The sequence below is a fragment of the Myotis lucifugus genome, unplaced genomic scaffold, assembly GCF_000147115.1.
Source record: "Myotis lucifugus unplaced genomic scaffold, Myoluc2.0 scaffold_47, whole genome shotgun sequence".
Classification (NCBI taxonomy): domain Eukaryota; kingdom Metazoa; phylum Chordata; class Mammalia; order Chiroptera; family Vespertilionidae; genus Myotis; species Myotis lucifugus.
In genome coordinates, this window is record NW_005871095.1 from 2,204,569 (window position 1) to 2,227,017 (window position 22,449).

Sequence of the window (22,449 nt, forward strand, 5' to 3'; positions counted from 1 at the left end):
AGTTGGTTTGATCCCTTCCAGAAACGTCTGCTGCAAGAGCCTCTGGTGGGAGGGGCGGTTCTGGAAGATGTGCTGGCCCTGTTCAGAACCAGCTAGAAAGAGTACATAGCACCTCAAAACTCTGAGACTTCTTATCTCCTATGGGAAAGAAGTGAGGACTTGTCAGTCTTCATAGAATGAGAGGGATGTCTTACAAGGAAGGGGGTACCTCTGCCACTGATGGGGAGCAGCACATGGGAGGGTCAAGGGCCAGTCCCTGGGCCAGAGGAGGACAACTGCCTTCTTGGTTAATTCCTCCATTTTAGGAAAAGTTGGGTAAATTGTGCTGACTTAATGAAAAGAACATTATTTGTACTTGTGAGTACAGATGGAGGTAGGAGGCAACCAGTATCTTGAGTTTCTTTAGTAAAGAATTTATGTCATTACTCTGCAACTGTGGGATTTAGGAACTAAAGTCCCCATGTTAAGTGAATTTACAGGTATAAATTTATGAAAATATGCGGGAAAAGAAATATTTCCAATCTCTTTTGCATCAAAAATATACTTAAATGTATTTTACATTCACTTAAACCAATAAAGGTAGAATACTAAATGAAGAGTATAGTGCAGTGATGGCGAACCTTTTGAGCTCAGCATGTCAGCATTTTGAAAAACCCTAACTTAACTCTGGTGCCGTGTCACATATAGAAATTTTTTGATATTTGCAACCATAGTAAAACAAAGACATATTTTTGACATTTATTTTATATATTTAAATGCCATTTAACAAAGAAAAATCAACCAAAAAAATGAGTTCGCGTGTCACCTCTGACACGCGTGTCATAGGTTCGCCATCACTGGTATAGTGACATTTTGTACAGTTTCAATGAATCCTAATTACTACTGTATTTTTCATTTCTATCCCAGTCCTTTTTTCCACAGGAAATGCAAATACTCACACATTAAGATGTATTTTCCCATCTAGGTTAAGCCATGCACTCAGTGCTGTTCCTGTTTTATAATTTAGAACTGTTTTCCTCTCTCACATTTTCCCACATCTTGTCGTGGTGGCTATGATGGATATATATTTTATAAGTGTACCCTCCCCCAAAATCAAATGAATAAAGAAAGAAAAAACCACTTTGGTAAGATCTGTATCTCATTAAATTTAGCATATATGAATAGTTGTTTCTCAAACCCCTCCCTCAATATCATCTATTTTCCTCCAGAACAGATCTACCCATTGTCATGCGCTGGTGTGGGTCAATTCCACCTTATCTTTACCTGGTTTCAGGCACCACATTCTGATAATAATGGTGCACCTTACCTGTATGTAGTACTTCACATTTTTCAAAATATTTCATTCAACCCTCATAAAATCCGATGTGCTGTCAGGTGTAAGAAAAGGCTTCACCTTTGGGGAGCCTATCCTTGCACCCCTCATTATTTTAATTAGTGGCACTGTAAAGCTGTTCACTGTCAGTGTTTAGCCTGGTTAATGTTGCCCATGTTCTTTCCTGCACAGGTTATTCCGGCCAGGACTTCGACTGGGCCGATTATCACAAGCAGCATGGAACGGAAGAAGCACCTCCTTTCTGCTTCAAAAATGTAAGACGCTTGTTTCTTGCTACTCCTTTTACCATAGCTGTTGCTCACCGTAAATGCCATCAATTGTTTTCTATTTATTGAGCAAGAGTGCTGCTGTGTTCTATGGAATCCCAAAACTTTCACAGTTTTGAAAAGTCCTCCTTTCAGCTTGTCTATTAGAGTAATTCTGGAAGGTAGTAACAAATTGATTACTGAAGGTATAGTGGCTGAAACATGTTATAAATTTAGTTCTCACTGAGGGAAGGATCCAGGATGTACTGGATTTCTAGCTGGTTCTTCTCATTGTGGTGAGCCTTGAGCTAGATATGTTTTGGTTTCAGCCCCTGAATCTGGTGAGCAGATAGGGAGAGAAGTCCAGGAGAAGATAGCCCTAGTTCTAAGCAGTGTAGCCGATACTGACACATGGTACTCTGTTCCCTTTCTCTCAGTGAGAACCAGCCACTCATCTGCACCATGAAAGAGGCTAGGAGATGCCCAGCTAGTTCCCCAGCCATGACTCCATACTGTAGAAGAGGGAGGACAAACTGGTGGACAGCCAGCCACCTGTGCCACCAATAGCTGTGCACTTGCTATGCATAGCTATTGGTGACTATGGGGTATAATATTGATAAGCCATCAATAGGAGATTCTCTGTACCTGAGGAATATTCTTAAAATATGATCTTAATTTTTTTTGCATTGGATTATTTTTGCTAGGATGCTAGTCGAACAATTTTGTACTTAGCTGTGCTTACTTTAAGCCCCTACCTTGTTCAAATAGAACTTATTGGCATAGTAATAGGATTTTTGTGACAAATAAAATAGCTGTGTGTGTGTGTGTGTGTGTGTGTGTGCTCATACATGTATGTATTTGCTTAGTTATCAGAGTTGGTTGTATTGAGTAGTTTATAAATTATTCATTTGTATTTCATCAACCCTGGGGAACTATGAAAAGAGACATAGATTAGTATCTCTGATTTAAGAATGAGGCATAAATGTATAGTTTAGCATGTTGAACACATATTTCATGATGAAGCTAATTCCTTGTGCTGAGAAAAGATGCAGTCTACCAGCTGAGGACTGCAGATACTAAGTGCAGAGTGCTCCAGAATCACAGACTTGTTTTCTAGACATGAGCTTCTATTGCTGCTGATTCATTGCCGCCCTCCCTATAATTTGTTCTGCAAGGTAACAGAATATGAAAACTGAGAGGAGGAAAGGGTTGACTTAATAGAGAGAAACTCAATACTGAGCATAAGTCAAAAACAGATTTTGGAGAATTAAGTAGGTTGATTACTGGGTCAACTTGTACTCCTAAATACAGAAACAAATCAGTGGCAGAGTGGAAATCAAAGCTTTATAAATGATTAAATGGACTTTCTACTTGGATGACCATAGCCTTTGCACAAAGGCAGTTCTTCTGTAGTTGAAAGCACTGCATGGTGAGTGTTTAGGTGGTTTGAAGGGGGCAGCTGTGTAATCATGCCACCATGAGGATAGCAGCCAGTGATCACTCAAGGCTTATGAAGTCCAATGCGGTTTTATTAACCTTTTTACCATGTTGACATCACTTGTTGACTGGCCTTCTGGCCTTTCATTCAGGATCATGGAAACACTTCATCATATCCTCAAACCCCTTAACTTTGTGCTTTCTGCCTGAAAAGAATAAAAATCCTTCCTTGATTCTTCAGCTTTGGGAAGGAAATCCTCCCATGTCCCCTGGTCCTGTATTTAAGGAGGAGTTTTTTCTGTGAGACCAAGGCTTCTTTTTATCTGTCCTCTGCTCCCATTCAGCCAGCTGTTGTCCAAATGCATTTTAATAGTGGAGCAAGTAGCCACATCCCCAGGTGGCCTCTGAGCTTTTAGGATTTAGCTGCCCAGATTACATCTGTTCTAGTAAATACATTGGTGTATTTATTAGGGATGCACTTGTTACAAATATGACCCCTTTTTTCTGGCTCCTCATTTATTTAATCGACAGGATTGTTATCTGCCTGTTGACATATGAGTTGCATTACTGGTACTTTGCTGAATTTTAGTTGCTTGCTACAGTGCTCTTCAGTATGCTTATTATGAGTTCATTTTTTAATCATACATCTCGTGTATAGCAGAGGAGAGGTAGTTTAGAAGTGGATACATGGATGACATTTCCCTGAGGATGTTTAACAATCACAGGCAGTTCTGAAATGGATTGACACGGCCAAATGCTTCGTAAAATAAACTCACAGGTAACGGTTTTGCCATTGATCCTTTATAAATTACCCTCAAACAGAGGTTATGTGGTTGTAGCTTTCCCTTATTAAGTAGGAAAAATGGCATTTTAACTTATTTAGAGACTTTACAGGCAGCCAGCCTATCAAGTTGTATTATCAGAAAGAAGCTCAATACATAATATGTGTGGATAAGTTAGGATGGTTTGTAGGAAAATAGCCCAGATAGAGTAGTTTTGATTCTTATGTCCAAGGAAATATAAAGGAAAAGAGCAAATTGGTCTCTTAACATACATTGGATAATTTTGTTCTGTTTACATAGAGATAGACTTTCATTTCAACTTAACTTATATAAAAAGACATGTAAATGTGAGTTACCTTGGTTTCCTTCCATCAGTAACAAAGAGATATAATCTGTTACTTACAGGAACTTGTTTATCTCAGTTTGTATATTTTGAAACATATATATTTATGTGGTATTGTCATATCTGGTTAAAATTTATAGAAGTGGGTGACTGGAAATTTGTATATCACATTTATTTAAAAGTGAATTTTGCTTCCAGTAATGGCTAAGCTCATACTGAATCCATCCTCTTACAGATAGCAACTAAACACTGGGCAGAATGAAAACAGCACTGAAGGGTGTGGAACATGAACAAAAGCAGGCAGATACTGGGGGTAGGGAGGCAGGTGTTTAGTAAAAAGAAGACCGTGGGGTGATCATCCCCAAATTTTCAGATGAGTGGCCTGAGGTCAGCCACAGTTGACAACATATGAGATGACTGAAACAGTGATTATAAGTGATTATAAGAACACAATAACAGAATTTAGGAAACCACAGCTACTGGAAAGTAAGAGGCATCACAAACAGGGGAGAGCCAGGAGGAGGAACCACAAATTCTGGGTATAAATCCTTGAACCATGTATTTGCCAGGAAAATTCCAAGCAGCCTAGTGGTTAAGGATGAAAGAGGTGAATTGAGATCTGAGCTGCTTCTCAAGAGACAAGTGTGTAATTTGAGACCAAACAAGGTAATTGCTTGCTATAACAGAAAAATCAGCACTCTTGGGAGTAATATGCCATAATCCAGGGTTTCTATGACATAACATTTAAAACATCCAGATTTCAATCCAAACTTGCTCAACACATGAAGAAATAGGAAAATCTGACTCATTTTCAGTAGAAAAGACAATGAACAGAGACCAAATCCCAAATGACTCAGATGTCGGTAGCAGTCAAGTATTTTAAAGTCCCTATTATAACTAAGCTCAGTAGTGGAAAGCACTGGATCCCAAAGTGTGGTCCGAAGGCCAGCTCCTTTAGCGTCACCGTGATGGAAATACAAATTGTCTTACTTCAAATAAACTGAATCACAGACTTTAGGATGAGGCTCAGCAGTCCTATGTTTTTAAAGGCTTTCCAAGTGATTTTGGTACCCTCTAAAGTTTTAGAAGCATTGATGTTAAGGAAAATATTCTTCTAATGAATGAAAAGAAAGGAAGTGCCAAAACAGAAGTAGAAGTATAAAAAAGGGAAATTCTAAAACTGACAAATACAATATCTGAAATAAGCAAATTCATTGAAAGGGCTTAATAGTAGAGTAGATAGGAGCAAGGAAAGAGTTTATGATATTGAAGACAGAAATGATCCTATCTGAAGAACAGAGAAAAAAGTTGGCATGGGGTTAGGAGGAAGATGAAGAGAATCTTGAGGATCTGAGGGAAAATCCATGTGAACTGGAAACCCAGAAGTGGGTACAGAAGTGGAAGGAAAAAATATATGAAGAAATAGTGATCCCTAATTAACAAAGCAGCTGAAAGATCTAAATTTACAGCTTCAGGAATCTTAATGAGCCCCAAGCAGCATAAATACAAAGAAACCCAACATAGTCAAATTGCTGATAACCAATAAACATTGAGAAAAAACTCTTGAAAGTGTCCAGAGAAAAATAATACATTTTAAATAGAGGAAGACAGTTTGAATAATAACAAACTTTTCATCAGAAACAACAGAGGCCAAAAGAGTGTGAACCAACTTCTTTAGAGTGCTATAAGGAAAAAAAAATTACAATTCTATATCCAGTAAAAATACACTTCAAGAATGAAGGTAAAAACAACACACTTCACCCTAGCCTGTTTGGCTCAGTGGATAGAGCATCGGCCTGCGGATGAAGGGTCCAGGTTCGATTCTGGTCAAGGGCACATGCCTGGGTTGCGGGCTCCATCCCCAGTAGGGGGCGTGCAGCTGATCAGTGATTCTCTCTCAGCATTGATTTTTCTCTCTCTCTCCTTCTCCCTTCCTCTTTGAAATCAATAAGAATATATTTTAAAAAATAATAATACACTTCAACAAAGAAGATATACTAATGACAAAAGTGAAAACTGCTCAATGTCACTAGTCATAGGGAAAACACATGTTAAAGCCACAGTGAGATGCCACTAGACTTACCTATAAGAATGGCTAAAATTTGAAAAACTGGCAGTATCAGTTGGGAGGATGTTTAGCAACTGGAACTATATACACTGCTGATGGGAATGCAAAATGATATATTCAAAAATAATTAGGCAGTTTTTTGGGGCAGTTTTTTAGAAACATATGTACACTAGAGGCCGGATGCATGAAATTCGTGCAAGGGGCTCGGCTCTCGAAGCCCCGGCTTCATCTGGAAGATCATCCGGAAAGATGTTCGGAAGGTCATTTGGCTGTCCAGTCTAATTAGCATATTATGCTTTTTTTTAAAAATATATTTTTATTGATTTTTTACAGAGAGGAAGGGAGAGAGATAGAGAGTTAGAAACATCGATGAGAGAGAAATATCGATCAGCTGCCTCCCGCACACTCCCCACTGGGGATGTGCCTGCAACCCAGGTACATGCCCTTGACCGGAATCGAACCTGGGACCCTTCAGTCCGCAGGCCAACGCTCTATCCACTGAGCCAAACCGGTTTCGGCAGCATATTATGCTTTTATTATTATAGATTTACCATATGGTCCAGCAATCCTGTTTCTAGAGAAATGAAAACAGTGTTATAGGCTGCATTATGTCCCTCCAAAATTCATGCTTTAAAGGCCTAACCCCAGGACCTCAGAATGTGACTGTATTTGGAGTTAGAGTCTTTAAAGAGGTAATTAAGGTAAAATTAGGTCATATGGTGGGCCTTAATCCAGTGTCCCAATAAGAAGAGCACACACCACAAGCTTGGAGGAAAGAACAGGTGGAGACACAAGGAGAAGACTGCCATTTGCATGCCACTGACTCCACTGACACTCTGTGCTCAGACTTCCAGTCCCCAGAAGTGTGAGAAAATAGATTTCTGTTATTTAAGCTACCAGGTCTGTGGTATTTTATGGCAGCCGGAGCTGACTAATATATTAATGATCACACAACAACATGTGCTTAAATGTTTATAGTGGCTTTATTCACAATCACCAAAAATTGTAAACCACTCAAATGTCTTGCAACTGGTAAATGATGGACAAACTGTGGTACATCTACATAAACTACTCAGCAGTAGCACAGAATAAATTACTGATTCGTGCAATAGCGTGAGTGATGCTCAAATGCCGTTTGCTTAGTGAAAGAAGCCAGACTCAAAGGCTACGTAGTATATGATTTCACTTATATGACATTATGGAAAAGGTGGCATTATAGGAGCAGAAAACAGATCAGTGGTCCAGGAATCGGGAGCCTGGGAGGAAATGATTACCGAAAGGCCAGTGCAAGGGGTTTTGGGGGTGAAGGGACTGCTCAGTATCTCCATTGTGGTTGTGGCCATACGACTGTATGTGTTCTCCTAACAGCCTTACCCTCGTAGAGCACTGCACCAAAAAGAGTGAATTTTTCTATATGTAAATTTTTGAAATGTGAATATAGAAAGTAAATAAAAATAAGCAAAAAGCAGAAAGGAAAAATAAAGATAATTTCAGATAAAGGAAAACGCTGGGAATTCATCACCAGGACACCTGCATTGAGAGACACGCGAAAGGACATTCTTCAAGGTAGAGACTTGATCTCTCTCCTTTAACACCTCAAATGTGCCAGAGTCTGATCTTGGTGAGGAATCTAGGGAAGTAGAAGAAATGATTAGCATCTCAGTGAATCTGTAGGAGTAAGGATGCATATGTGGCTGGAAAGAGATCATGTGTTCATCCTCTCACTCATTCAACACATATTACTAGGCACCTGCTATGTGCCAAGCAGAGCTCTAATTTCTAGGATCCAAATGAAGAAGGCATGGTTCTTTCTCCATGAGTGGCGGGAAAGACAAACATGGGAACAGTCTGCTCGTCTGATAAATAAAGTCTGTGTGTGCGCGTGTGCCTGTGTGCATGTCTGCTTCCTCCGTTGGCCAGCTTTGTTGCTGCGTGCTGTCTTGCTGTGGTACCAATGGCTCAGTGTCATTTCTCTCTTTCAGACATCATTCAGCCGGGGTTTCACAAAGAACATGAAGCTTGAAGCCGTAAACCCCAGGAATCCAGGAGAGCTCTGTGTGGCCTCTGTTGTGAGGGTGAAGGGGCGGTTGCTGTGGCTTCACCTGGAAGGTATGCCTGCTATGTAACCATTCTGGAGAATTTAGGATCCATCCAGCATGTCTCAGAAGTGCCCTTTTTGTGTTCCTTTTACTTAAACAGCTCTTAAATTATTCAGTGTTCTCAAGTAAGTGAAACTAATCAAATACAAATTTGTACGGAGGCTCTCATTTTAATTTAATAATTTCATGAAATGAGATGCTGGAGTGATAATTATGTTTGGAACACAGTGGGCTTTTTTACATCTATGATTATAAAAGCTAATGTCACAATTAAATTAATATGAGTCACTAAGACTGGTATTTGAGGTCTTGGTTATTATGAAGTCTTGGTTATTATGAGGATAGAATTGTATATTTTAATGTGAATAATACCCTTACTTTGGTTTCTTCCATAGTTGTTTAATTTTTCCTTAAAATAGTAAATGGAGAGAACTTTCTCCCCAAATATACAGGCATGGGCAAAAGTAGGTTTATACTTGTAATACAAGTAAATAATACAATAATTAATAAATAAGAATACAAGAATAAACTGTTTTGTATATTCACAACTATAAACCTACTTTTGCCCACCCCTGTATAATAAACAGGATTTAGGCTTGTTTGTTGGTATTTAAACTGTTCTTTATAGCTACATTTTATTTACATTATACAGATAATTCACAGAATAATGTACTTTGTAAACAAACCTTGATCAGATTTTGAATTTAGATAGAAGACTATATTTTATAGATGTTATATTTTCAATGAGAAAGAATTGAAATGAATTTGATCTCCAAGATTTTCCCATCTTTCTGTGATTTAAAATACTTTGAGTTTTTTGTTTGTTTGATTGTTTGTTTTTCAGTTTCACAGCACTCAATAGTTATTTTAAGTGTTTATGAAAAAACAATAAGACTAGATATGAATAATGAAGTTATGTTAGCTTTCCTGGTCTATATTTTAGATCTTTTAACATGCTTGTATTACCATTGGACTAGAAAGTTTGGAAGGTCATAGAATTGCTGCTAATATCTTCATCCTTATTTCATCAGTAAGCAGGTCTAACAAGCATTGAAAGTTTTTAGATAGGCCTACCATCTCATCAACATTACAGTTCAAGAGAGTGGGAAGGGTAGAGAGCAGTGATTTTAGCTAAACATCATAGGTGTCGTTAATTCCCAGAAAATAGTTTAAAACATTACCATGGTTTAAGATTTCCAATCCTATATAATAAAAGGCTAATATGCAAATTGTCCCCTCAACCAGGAGTTCAACCAGGGTGTGGCCACCTGTGGCCCCTCCCACTGGCTGGCCCTGCCCCTGGTTGGGGGTGGGGCTAGCCGGCCAACTACCCATGGCCCCTCCCTGCCCCTGCCAGCCCGATCCCAATTGGGCCGGCCAGCTGGACCCCAACCATGCACGAATTCATGCACTCGGCCTCTAGTTTGAAATAAGAGGAAATTCTCAAAAAGTTGATTGCTTTATTTTTCAAATGAAATGGCCTCTAGTAGAAGTAGCCAAAAGGTAGACACAGGCATAATAGTGATATTTCTGTAGCCACAGGAATAGTGTGGCCTTATTTTCATTACAACATGTAAAGTTGATTCAACTGCTCTTGGAAAAATAGGAGCTCTTGGATGATTTTGAATTCTTAATCGAACATGCTACCTAATACTATGCTAAGCTATATCACTAGATTGGAGTCTTGTTTACATTGTTAATTTGAAAACAAAAATGGAAATGTTCAGAGCCCATGTATCATCATTATTATTTAGCATATTGTGGTTAAAATTATTTGGCAGTCATAATTTATTTATATTCAAATTGCTGTTTTTCTTTGGATATAAATTTGTGGATTTATAGCAAAAAAAATACAAGTCAGTACATGGCAGCTCTTTTGCTTATTCTTCAGAGTGCTTCCATTCTGTAGTAATGAGTTAGTTAGTCTTCGAAAGCAGTAAATTATCCATTTTTCCAGGCCTTGCACATTTAAAGAGAAAAATTTAAACAATCTGTTGACTATCATCTACCTGGAATTATTGGTCAAAATTATGCATTTGTCTCATCAAATAAATTAAATTCCACTTAATCTCCTTGAACAGTCTTAAATTTTGTGGGTTTTTTTGTTAGTTCTTGGTTTGGGCCCTTACTGAAGATTTACTGTTTGCTATAATAGCAAGCTTGCTGGTACTTATTTCTCATTATTTCAGTTTTATGTAATAGTGTTTTCTTTCCTCAGTCCTGGGGACAAAATGTTAGCGATTCACTACGGTCACTTTGTGCCTGTTGAGTACTTTTATGATGATGGTGATGCTGATTATAGACCATTTATTCGACACTTTGAATTTATAAAGTACTTCATAACAATTTATCAGTTATATTTGTGCATTAAATTGATTTGAAGTATTTTCAACACATGGTTAATTGACCACTTGTAGGTCATTGAAAGGGTGATTTTTATTTAATATTTCACTTCTCTTGAAGTCAGATCATTCTTTAAGTGTCTATAAATGAGCCGATGTTGAAGGGGGAGCAATGAATAAAATATATGAGATTTGTGTAATATTATTTTAAGTGCATATTTGGAAAGAATCTCAAGCTCTCACAAGCTGTTGATAGTGAGCAAGGGCAGTTTCTGATGAAGGGGCTTTGTGTTTTGAGAAGGACATTGTCGTGCTTTCTCTATGGTAATACTCTGCTCTAGGGAATCATGTGTATCAGCCTGAACATCCTATCTAATAAAGAGGGACTATGCTAATTGACCCTCACACTGTTGCAAAGATGGTGGTGTCCACAGCCAATAAGGAAGGAATATGCTAGTTGATTGCCATACCCTCAAAGATGGCAGCGCCCACAGCCAATAAGGAGGGAATATGCTAATTGACTGCCACGTCCTCAAAGATGGCTGGCAGGGGAGGGCAGTTGTGGGCGATCAGGCCAGCAGGGCAAGGCCGTTAGGGGCGACCAGGCCTGCAGGGGAGGGCAGTTGGGGGCAATCGGGCTGGCAGGGGAGTGGTTAGGGGAATTGCACATGACTGCGGAGGAACTTACATATAAAGAAAACATCTTCATTAAAACAAAAACAACCAAAGCAAGGGATGGAAATGTATATTACACTTCTTCACAAGAGGAAGACTGAATGTGAGGGGAAAATGGAGATAGGAAAGAAATTACTAAGGGGAAGGGGCATGACACCGCCATATCAGGGGTGTGAGTTGTTACTGAAAATGCCTCCCATTTATCCACTGACATGCCCGACATGTGAGCAGAGCTAACAACGCATGTCTTGCTTTGTCACTTAATGTTAAAAATGAAACTTACTGTTTCTCGGCTAACTTGCTGAAGAGAATAAGCCTCCAACATTTCATTATGGAACCGAAGATCTTGTATGTTTGATTTCCACACAACACAGATTGTTTTACAATTAAGTGGAAAGAGGGGATGCTGGGATGGCTGATTGGTTCTCAGCACCACAGCCCAACTTCCTCTCTGCCTGCAGGGGCTGGGGACCTTAAAATTATCTCCCAGATGCCCATACACGATAACGCACTGAGTTCAAAACAGGCTCCACCGCTGGTATCTCCTCATGTGAGCTTCAAAGGACAGAATGAAGCAGAGGCGACCTCCCTGCTGCTGCTCCTGCTGGCAAGCAAGGCCCTGGAGTGTTAGCAGCTGGACTTGGTGCATCCATTTCTATTCCTAAGCTCCAAGGGTCTCTGGGGGTGCTGCAGAAGCTCCAGAGTTTCCTCACAAACTGGAGTTGTGAGAGGGACTGGAGCCAGTGGCAGGCCACAGATCACGGCTTTCTGCCCATGGGACGCCACAGTGGCCTTAAAATAGTCCATTGTGGGGCTCATGACCTCTGTCATCCATACCTCCCAAGGATCTTACAGGCACCTAGTTTCCTGCTACAGTCCCTTTCTGCTTGAGATACCGATTATGCTTTCTTGCCCATGATGTCAGTCAAGAATGGACTCTACCTCCAGTTTCTGTACCTCCAGTTTTTAAGTTCTGTGGGCCCTAAAACCTCATTTCTTCTTGGTATTAAATGCTGAAATGTACTGTGATTGGTGCTGTGAGCCATTGCACAGGGCTGTGCGCCCGTCCTCGCCTATAGCCTATCGCATAGCACAGTGTTTGTACACGAGTTCATGCGCTCACGCAGTGTTTGCTGAATCGACATGAGGAATAAATAAAATATGTGGTCCCTAATGAGAAAGCGATGTAGGATACAGCAGCCTCTTAAGAACGGTTGTTTTGTGAACCAAATTTTGAAACGACAAGAGGTATTTTATACTTGTCAGCTAAAATCCGAAGACTTCTTGGTCAGTTTTTCCATATGCTTGGTTCAGTACCAGGAAACTACCTTCCATATTATAATCAACAATCAACAGGAGTCCTACTAAAATGTAAATTCCTGGGGGTCTGCCTTTTAAAGTTCCCTCCCCAGGTGATTCACACGCACACTGGAGTTTGTAACGGACTCTAAGAGGTCAAATGGGCAGAGTGTGGCAGGTTTCAAAGAAACGTTTGTGAGTCAACCTCTTCTCTTTAGGAGACCAGGTGCAGCAAACTGCCCTTTAAGCCTTCCCATGATTTGTGAAAAAGTCAGGTGGTTAAAAAGCATTTCGTTAGACTTGCTAAAATGAAACAAAGGGAAATGCAAATGTGAAAAGAATTACATTTCTAGTCAGTATGGGTGGGTTAAAACCTTTAAAGAGGTGTGGCCTGCAGGAGGCACAGTTGCGGGGAGCTGCTTCAGCAGATCAGGGTATGGGGCAGAGTTTCCTGCAGTCAGAGAGGGTGGCCCTGCAGTGGGAGCTGTCCCTGGGAGCAGGCCTTCATCACGACAAATCTGCTTTGTCCCCCAAGCTATGGAGCAGTTAGACAGGTACTTGGTAGCCAGCAACAGAACTGGCTCTGGCTGTCGCAACAAAATGGGAATCTGGGAGGAAGGCCTTTGGATGGAGGTTCCAGGAGGCTTTGCAGCAAGAACCAAAGCAAAGTTTGGGCTTTCAAACTGCCGTTGTGATGATTGTGACTTCTGACTGACCACATTTTGGTTCAAAAGGTCTGAGCCTGACATCACCTGCCTGTAGAGAGAGGGTAGATCTGGCTCTTCACCTTTGTGGTAGGTGGCAATGGTTACCTCATAATGGAATTCTGCAGAAGGGATATGGGGCCCTAAGAGGAATAAGACTTGCTAGATAAACCAGAAACAATAAGCGCAGGAGGAGAGGAGAGGAGAGGGAAGAGGAGGAAAGGAGAGATGAGGGGAGGGAAGGGGAGAGAAGGGGGAGGAGGAGAAAGCTGCCCACCTTATATGCTTTCTGAGGCTCTGGAACTAGACTACTTGGATTGGAAACCTGAGTGTGCCACTTCTTGGCTGTCCCTATCTTTTAGGGTTGTGGTGAGGATTAAACACTTGGGAAAGTGCTGTAAGTATTTGCAATCCTGTGAGTTTATATGTCTCTCTTGCCACACACACATTGAATTCTATTTCTGCTGTTTTCCTTTAGGTTGTCTGTATTCTATCACATCTGGATCTTGCCAGCCACAGTTTCGCTCCTCTCTTTATTCCTTGGGAATTTAGTTCTGGAGCTGACAAAGGGATACTCTAAAATCCTACTCCTGGATGGGCATCTGACAATGGAAGAAGCATGATAGATGGCCCATGGGGTTTCCAGTACCCAGTTCTTGCTTGCTCACCATAATCAACCAGCTCTTCATCCTTCTAGTGCTTTACCTCTTAATCACATGCTGAGTCCATCACAATTTGGTGTGATCTTTAACTATTAATGAGGGCACTGAACAAGGTGAACTTGTTTCCTTAAATACCTTTGCCTTTCTTCCCATCCCAGCTTTAAACTGAGATGGAGGGGTCGTTCCAGTTCTAATACTGGAGTCAATGAAAATACATTATCTTTCTCACAGTTGGCTCTTAGTCTCTTCCCTCACATCCCTCTTGTCTCCAGTCCCCCAGTAGAATCTGCTATTCCTGTGCTCGCCATGTTTGTTCTCTTCCATAGTTTGCTGGGAATGAAGCAATTATGTAATGTGACAGGGCTGTGTTTCCAAGATTTCAGCATCATCACAAACCGTCTCTTTCTTTCATCCTGATGTTCTGAGTAGAACAGGTCACAGTCAATGGCAAGGTCCGGAGTCATCTGCTGGATTGAACCCTGATACAGTCCCTGTAATTAGAAGGGCAAGTGGGGTTTTGCAGAAGTGGAGGGGAGCCTCTGGTCTGAGGACACAGTCTCTGGATACAGCAAATTGCAGTATTTTTTTAAGGTTCCAAAGTGATTCTTACAAATTTAGGTGCTTGTACAATTGCTTTGTGAGTATGGAAAGTCCTTCTCCTCTTAGCAGTGAAATAATTCCTAGTTTAGCTTTGTTCCCTTTAAAGGACAGGTTTGTCCCTCATTAACCTGACCTATATGGCAATACTGTATTCATGTATGCTAGGGTGTATCCATACTCCTCCTTCTCTGAATATCTTGTGTTGTGTTGTTGTTATTGTGATGATAGTGAGGTTGTCATTGTAAAATCAGTAATTCATTCACAAAGGCCCCAAATAAGTGAAACTATCTTTAGTCAGATTCTCTCTACCTCTCCTGTCTCCTCAGCCTACTAGTCAGATTCTCTCTACCTCTCCTGTTTCCTCAGCCTACAGCCACTCAGTTCTTTTTTGAGCAGACACCCACTGGATTAGTATTTTGCTTTTCCTTCCAGATTTATTTCATGCACATATAAAAATATGTTATTTTTCTTTTTTAAACAGATGGTAGCCTACTGTATATACAGAGTATTCTGCACCCTGCCGAGCACTGTGTATTCAACTATACATACATGTTTTTACATATAAGTATATAAAGAGGTTTCTTATACTTTTTCATAGTGGCAGGATATTCCATCTTATGGATGTGTGATAGTTATTTAATTTCTTCTCCATAGATGGAGGTTTAGGCTTCCTGAAGTTTTTTTTAAATGAAGGATCTGGATAAGAACAAATAAGTAGAGTCCATATTGACTTGATGCAGCAGAAATAAAGTCAGAGATTGAGCCATAGTCTTGTGTCATTTATAAGAGATTTTCCTGTGAAATGATAAATATATTACAGCGGTCCTTACTGGAGCATCTAGCTTTGCATACGTGGTTTTGGCAATCCTAGAATAATCAAGAAAAGAGCACTGTATACATTTTTAATGGATTATAAGAGATTATTTCTAAAAACTATTCCGAGTCCAGCCAGATGTATCCAGATTCATAAGGTTGATAAAGAGAAATAAAGAATTGGTACCATCATTCAGAAAAGGATTGGAAATCTTCCCTGGATGACAAAGAACCCACTTTTCCATTAGTTTTTGCCTTAATGGGCTAGATTTGGGGGTGGAAGGAAGGCAGGACTATAACTTTCTTGAGGATATGGTAGCTGACACATTGCAGCTCATAAATATTTGCTTAATTGAATGGAAAGCATGATCAAAGAATTTTAAAGTACTGTAAAGACAGCCTTAGAAATGTATTAATGTATACATTGTTACAGAGTGTATATATTAAAGCATTAATATGATGTGATGTTTGAACTAGCAGAACATTGGAAGACAAAAGTCATAATTCAGGAAGGAATAAGCTATAAAGTTCAGTTTATGCCACTTTGACCTTGAAAATGTTATTTGTACCTAAATGTAAATATGGTACAAATGTAAATAGAAACATATCTAGTAGCTGAATTCAATTTGTGAGCAAAATTGTTGAGTAACTGAGGATCACACACTATTTTTGTGAGTTTGAAAACTAGAACATCTTCATCCCCTGTTTAATGGGGAAATAACCCAACAACCCTCTTCATTGCAACCTCTGGAGAATTGTGTGCCCTTGGGGACAAGAAAAATCACTTCCACCTTTGAGCTACTTGGAGAGTTTCTTTACCTTTTGTTTGTTTTGGATGTCTTTTTACTTATTTGACAAATAGGTTAAATATTGATTGTGTTGACCTTGAACAAATAGACAAATATTTCTTCATCAAAATGGCCTTATTTGGGAACAACAAAGAATTGTAATTCTGGACATGTGGCCTAATGGCACACCAGGGAAGTTCAGAAACAAAGGAGAGAAGCAGTCTTTTCTGCAGTTGGGAGGGCTGTTGTAAAGGAAGAGTCTATTGGAGGCAACTGAAAGTTCAAGTATAGTGACTTCTCATTGCCTGAGTTGCGGTGGTCTCTCATGGGCTGAGCTGTTACTGGGCAAGGAAGACTCTTCCTCCTGCGAGGTGGTACAGTAGTACCACTTCCTGTCAGATGCAGGTACCTCTCTTCCCTTGGGATCAGCAGTGAGTGCATATTGAGTGACACTTGGGTGAGAGTTCTCTCTTCTAACCTCCATTCTAAATGAGGTTTCTGTTTGCCCTCTCCAGGTAGCTCAATTGGTTATAGTGTCATCTGGATATGCCAAGTTTTCAGGTTCGTCCTGGTCAGGGCACATACGAGAATCAACCAACAAATGCATAAACAAGTGGAACAACAAATGCACGCTTCTCTTTCTTTCTTTCTTTCTTTCTTTCTTTCTTTCTTTCTTTCTTTCTTTCTTTCTTTCTTTCTCTCTTTTCCTCAAATTAATTACAAAATTTAAATGAGGTTTCTGTTTATTAATTTTCACAGTTGAGTTGTATGAGACAAATGATTTCTATTCCAAAGTAATCCCTATAAACATGATTACATTTATTTAGCATATATCTTTTAAATTATAGGAGAATTAAGCGAAAAGTAAGTTAAGATTGATAATAACAGTAATTGCTTTCTTTGAGAACAAATCAAAAGTTTAAAGTGACTAATAGCGATGATAATATGTGTGTCTACGAATCTGTTTTCAGTGTTCACATATACCAGAATCTGCATTCAGATTGCACTATGTGCATCACTATCTTGGTTTGACACTAAATTGGGAACCTCCACTGATCAAATAACATACTCTGTTTTCACAATGTCTACTCTAGAATGAGATTTGAGAAGTTGGGAATCAATGTAACTGTAGCTCACATTTTGTGTTTGCTGGTATTTAGCTTCAGGAAGTTAACTTTTTGAGGTGATGTGAATAAAAAATCATCAGATGTCGTGTGATGACCTGGATGTGTGCGAGGCTCTACTGTGTTATTTTCATCTTGGTTCTCAGTGAAGAAACCAAAGCAAATTAAGATTTAAGTGGTCAGAGCCCATTAGTCACTCTCTATTAATAGATCCCTTATCTTTCGATTCTTGGTTCAAGAGTATCTTCTCTCAGAGTGTTTTTTTTTTAAGGACTATTGATTCAGAGTAGAATTTTCTTCTTTTCACTAGTTTTCTGGGTTCTAGTTTTATTCTCTCAGTAGCTAGAGCTCCTTGAAACTTTAGCTAATACAGGTATTGCATCCAGATCTCTCCTCCTTTTTGGAGGTTCTGCTATGATGCTGATTTATCACAGGGCGTTATTATGATTATGAAACAGGAAGTAGGCAGATCCCCACTAAAAAGACAACACTACATACAGACTGTGGTGTGACATGGCCAAAGTCTGCAAGCCACAAACTGAGTTCAAAATAATCAACTCCAATCAAACTTATAAAGGAACATGTTCCCTAGAGAATTGTGTCATCTGTTTTCACTGCTCATAATTGGTGTTATAGAGAAAGCCATGTTTAACACTCATTAGCTAAAGGCTGATCTTTGCTTGGTGCTGGGTGAAGAATGTCTTGGTGGCTTAAAGGTGTGCCCTGTGGCCCCCACCTGAAGCTCAGCCACATTTCTTTAATTTCAAAGCTATTCTGAGGAAAGGAAGAGACTCGTTCCCTCTTCTAGCTTTTCTGGCTCTGATGCCATTGTTTCTGGGTTACTTCCTCCTCCCATTTTCAGTCAGAAGATCTCTCCTTTCCAACCCCCCCCACTCTATGTGAACCCCTTTGTACTCTTGCTATTTTATATTTCAGGCATTTGTGTCTGTTATAAGGCTATTGTCAGTTTTGTGTTTAATATCCAGGAGTATGTTTTCCTCAGTCTCAGGGGTGCTCAGTATTTTCCTTTCTTCCTCAGTGTCTTTTCTAGTAGAACCTGTTTGTACCTATTGTCTTAACTTTTCAATGCAGGCCTGCAGACTCCTGCTCCAGAGTTCATTGTTGATGTTGAATCCATGGACATCTTCCCAGTGGGCTGGTGTGAAGCGAATTCTTACCCTTTGACTACACCTCACAAAATAGTCCGTAAGTATCGCCTAGTTTGGAGCCCAGATGGATAATTTCCAGGGTTGGCATGAATAAATAGGCAATTTTGTTAAGATAGTATAGCCAAGTTGTAAACAAAGAAAAGGCTTTAAATTTCCCACAGAGCATCAAGTTTTTAAATCTTATTTATTCTTTAAGTGCATGAGATGAACATTTCACAGATTGATAAACTAAGTCACAATGACGGGACAATTGAAGGTCACGGAGAGGCAAAAATAAATATCTGGAATCTTCTCTCTGTTTTGTATACAGCTCATTATTTTTATTAAAAAATTAGACTACTATATTTTTGTATTATCATATCTGAGAAAGGACTACATTTTCTCATGAGGTTTACCCCAAAGGAGTCATAATTGATCCCAATAATTTAGTGACATAGATATAAACACTTAACTACTATTAGCACTAATTGACCAGTGAGATTTCAACTGTACTTTGAAAAGAGCATTACATCACATCCGGTACCAACTTAAAACAATATTAGTGGGAAAAAAACAATATTAGTGGTTAACCAATCCCACAATACACGCACTTAAATGTAGGGTGTCCCAAAAATGTATACACCCATTTTAAATAATTATAAAGGCAGTGTTTATTAAAATACATTTCATTTTGAAAATTGAGCTATCACCTGCTAAAGTGTGCATACTTTCTTTGGGGATATCCTGTAGGTACAACAGTGTGTTTTAAGGTACATTTTTATAATAATAGGTCATTATTTTGAAAAGGTACCATTTGAAAATCTTCAAACCTAATAAACCTTGGCATTAAATATTCTACCATAGGTGTATCAAAAATATTATTTAAAATTTTGTTTCCTTAAAGCTAAGGGGTTTTAATTTTTATGACACAGATTATATTTCTTATATTTTAAATGTAATTTATATGCTAGCTTTACTTCTTTCTAGCAGTACACTTGAGTGTATATTACATGTACACTAAATGTACATGTGGATCACTTATGTAGAATTTCAGAGCATTGCTATAGAGAAAGTTCCATCTCACAGTTGGCCTTTTATTTCCTGATGTTTCCTGATGTCAACAGATTTTGAAGGGAACTTAGCTAGAGTCCTCCTATTCGATATTCATCAAGAGTAGGGTAGGACACTGTGTGAAATAAAGAAGGTAGCTCTGATTGTAAGCAAAGTGAATTTTAAAGGATTCTTTTCTCTCAGATACCATACTGTCCAGTGAGACTGATCTAATGAGAGTAATATATTCCCCTCACTTTAAAATATTTCTAAAATTTTGAGCCCAGGGTAATTATTTCAATCTCAAGTCATTGTTTTTTATTTTTCCCTCTAAGTCTAAACCCACCAACTCTCAACAGCTTTAGAGGTTTTCTTGGGATTAATTTGTGCTTATGTTGGAAATTTCAGGAATATTTGTACCAAAATAGATGCCAGAAGCTCTGGTCTGTCTTTGTTAAAGTGGTTCTAATCAATTATAAATATGAAATGGAAATGTTCTTCTCAAAAAAATTATTATTGACTGCTTTATGTTACTATTTCATAGACACATTTGGTAGATATCAACCCTCCTTTCAATAATAAAATGTTTTAGTTTAAGAACATGCCTCTAATTCTAATTTGGGAGTAGCTGTTATGGTAACATTATTTGACTTATCACACTTTCTTTGGGGAAAAAAGTCATCTGGATAATCGTACTTGCAACAATTCATCTTACCAGGTGTGTTCATGTGAGGTATGATATGTGTGCTATTTTTCTTTCTTATTAAATCACATTTTAAAATGAAATAGACAGTGTGTAGTGATAAGATTAAATGTACTAAATTCTATTTAGACCTCATTTCTGATAAGTCAAAGTCTATTTTATGCTTGAAGCAATTAAGATAAAATTGTGGCATGAATGAAATAACTTTTCAGTATTTAAATTGTTACTTTAAAACTAACAGCTTTAAAGCCATTTTTTGAAATGCTTTTACCCAACCAGTTAACCAAGCTGATTTTTTTTTTTTGGCCTGTTTTACAGCACAACAGAAGAGAAAGATTGCAGTTGTGCAACCAGAAAAACAGTAAGTTTTTCTTTTTCATTTTTCTGCTTGTTTAGTTTTCAAAAATGAACTGATAAACTATGGAGTGTCTTTATAGAGGATGGGAAGCATGGCTGTTGTTATTAGAGTTAGTCTAACACATAGCACAGTAGTAAAGATGACAGTAAAATATATCTGTGATTTACTGTGCACCTATTTTGTGCAAGGCACAGGGTGTGCTTCTAAAGGAACTTCTACTCCAAATTGTAACTTCTCACTTTGATTCCACTTCAGCATATCGGAAGGACACCCCAGTCTCACTCACTATTAGTGACTAGAGGCCTGGTGCATGAAATTCATGCAGGGGGGCGCGTACCCCTCAGCTGAGCCTGCACACTCTCCAATCTGGGACCCCTAGGGGGATGTCTGACTGCCTCTCACAATCCAGGACCGCTGGCTCCTAACTGCTCACCTGCCTGCCTGCCTGATCGCCCCTAACTGGCCCCCCTGCCAGCCTGATCACTCCTAAATGCCTCTGCCTGCCGACCTGATCACCCCTCACTGCCCCCCTCTGCTGACCCGGTCTCCCCTAACTGCCCCCCCCCACCTGGTTGCCCCCAACTGCCCCCCACCACCAGCCTGGTCGCCCCTCACTGCCCCCCCGCCAGGCTGGTTGCCCCTTACTACCCCCCTCTACTGGTCTGGTTGCCCCACGCAGCCTGCTTGTTCAGTCGTTTGGTCGTCCCTCACTAACCCCCCTGCCAGCCTGGTCACCCCACTCAGTCTGTTCAGTCATCCATTCTGTTGTTTTGGATGTGACTGCCCCTAGCTCTTTATATATATAGATGGCTCTCTGTGATAGTGGTTCTTAATGCCCTAGAGGCCACGAAGCCCCACCTACCATGCTCCCCGCCACTAGTCATGGCTGGGCTTGCTGAGAGAGACTTCAGGGCTGCTGCCCAGCTTGGCCACCTCCCAACTGGGTGTACTTTTGCAAGTTGCTTTAATTATTTTGCATCTCAATTGTAAAATACCTATTTCTCAGGGTTTTTAGGACAGTTAAATTGGATTCTGTGTGTAAAATTTGTAGGTCCTATATTATTGAATAAGTATAGATTATCTCACATTTCAGTTGAAATTTTATGAGGAAAAAGGGTATTTGGGCATCCTGTGTAGATGCCAGCAGTATGTTTTTGGAAACTTGTAACTGGGGGTAACAGTTTTATATATTGGAAAATATCTAAAATATACTAACATACATATCCCTTGCCAAGCCTTTCTGTTTTCTTAATCTAGTGATGGAAATGAAATTAAAAACCGCATTTTTCATGTTTAAATTTAAATAAAATGAAATTGAATAATAGCTGCATTGTTATTGAAATGTGGATAACAGAATTTCTCGCACATTCATTTCTAAACAGTGTATCAAGTTAATAATGTGACTCCAACATTGAAATAGAGAATAAATAATAAAATAATGCTTTCATCATTGAATCCATATTTGAATACCTAACTCCTTAAAGAAAGGGTTTCACCCTTTCTTTGCCAGACTGTTCGTCAAACACAGGCAGCTAGGTGCCCATCTCCAAAACACCCAACTCAGCATGTCTAACAAGTTCCAAGGTTACACTGATCTGCCAGTTTAGAGGCCCCCACTTTGAGAACCAGTGCCATGGACACCCAACTTATATCTCTCCTATTGGTTTACTTCAACTTTATGTAGCTTTTCAAGTGTGTTTTCTATCCAGCCAACCTAGAGGCCCTGTGAAACCCATTCTTTTTTCCCCTAAGGCTACATCGCTTTGTATTTATTCAGCAACTTTTTACTGAACTAGAATGTAGACTTTTGTCTTAGAATAAGCCTACTGCACATTTTAAGAACCATCATTGATGGGTTTTCTTTGAAGGTCTTGTT

General features: G+C 39.3%; 1 protein-coding gene across 2 annotated transcripts in view; it reads left to right on the forward strand.

Moving 5' to 3' along the window:
* SFMBT2 (Scm like with four mbt domains 2) overlaps nucleotides 1-22,449 on the forward strand; it is a 206,900-nt gene that overhangs the window by 150,524 nt on the left and 33,927 nt on the right. For both annotated transcript variants that reach the window (XM_014455527.2, XM_023753558.1), the window contains 4 exons: nucleotides 1,505-1,587; nucleotides 8,191-8,317; nucleotides 18,407-18,520; nucleotides 20,534-20,576. In XM_014455527.2, coding sequence (XP_014311013.1) covers nucleotides 1,505-1,587; nucleotides 8,191-8,317; nucleotides 18,407-18,520; nucleotides 20,534-20,576 — 367 coding nt within the window. The remainder of the gene's footprint in view (nucleotides 1-1,504; nucleotides 1,588-8,190; nucleotides 8,318-18,406; nucleotides 18,521-20,533; nucleotides 20,577-22,449) is intronic.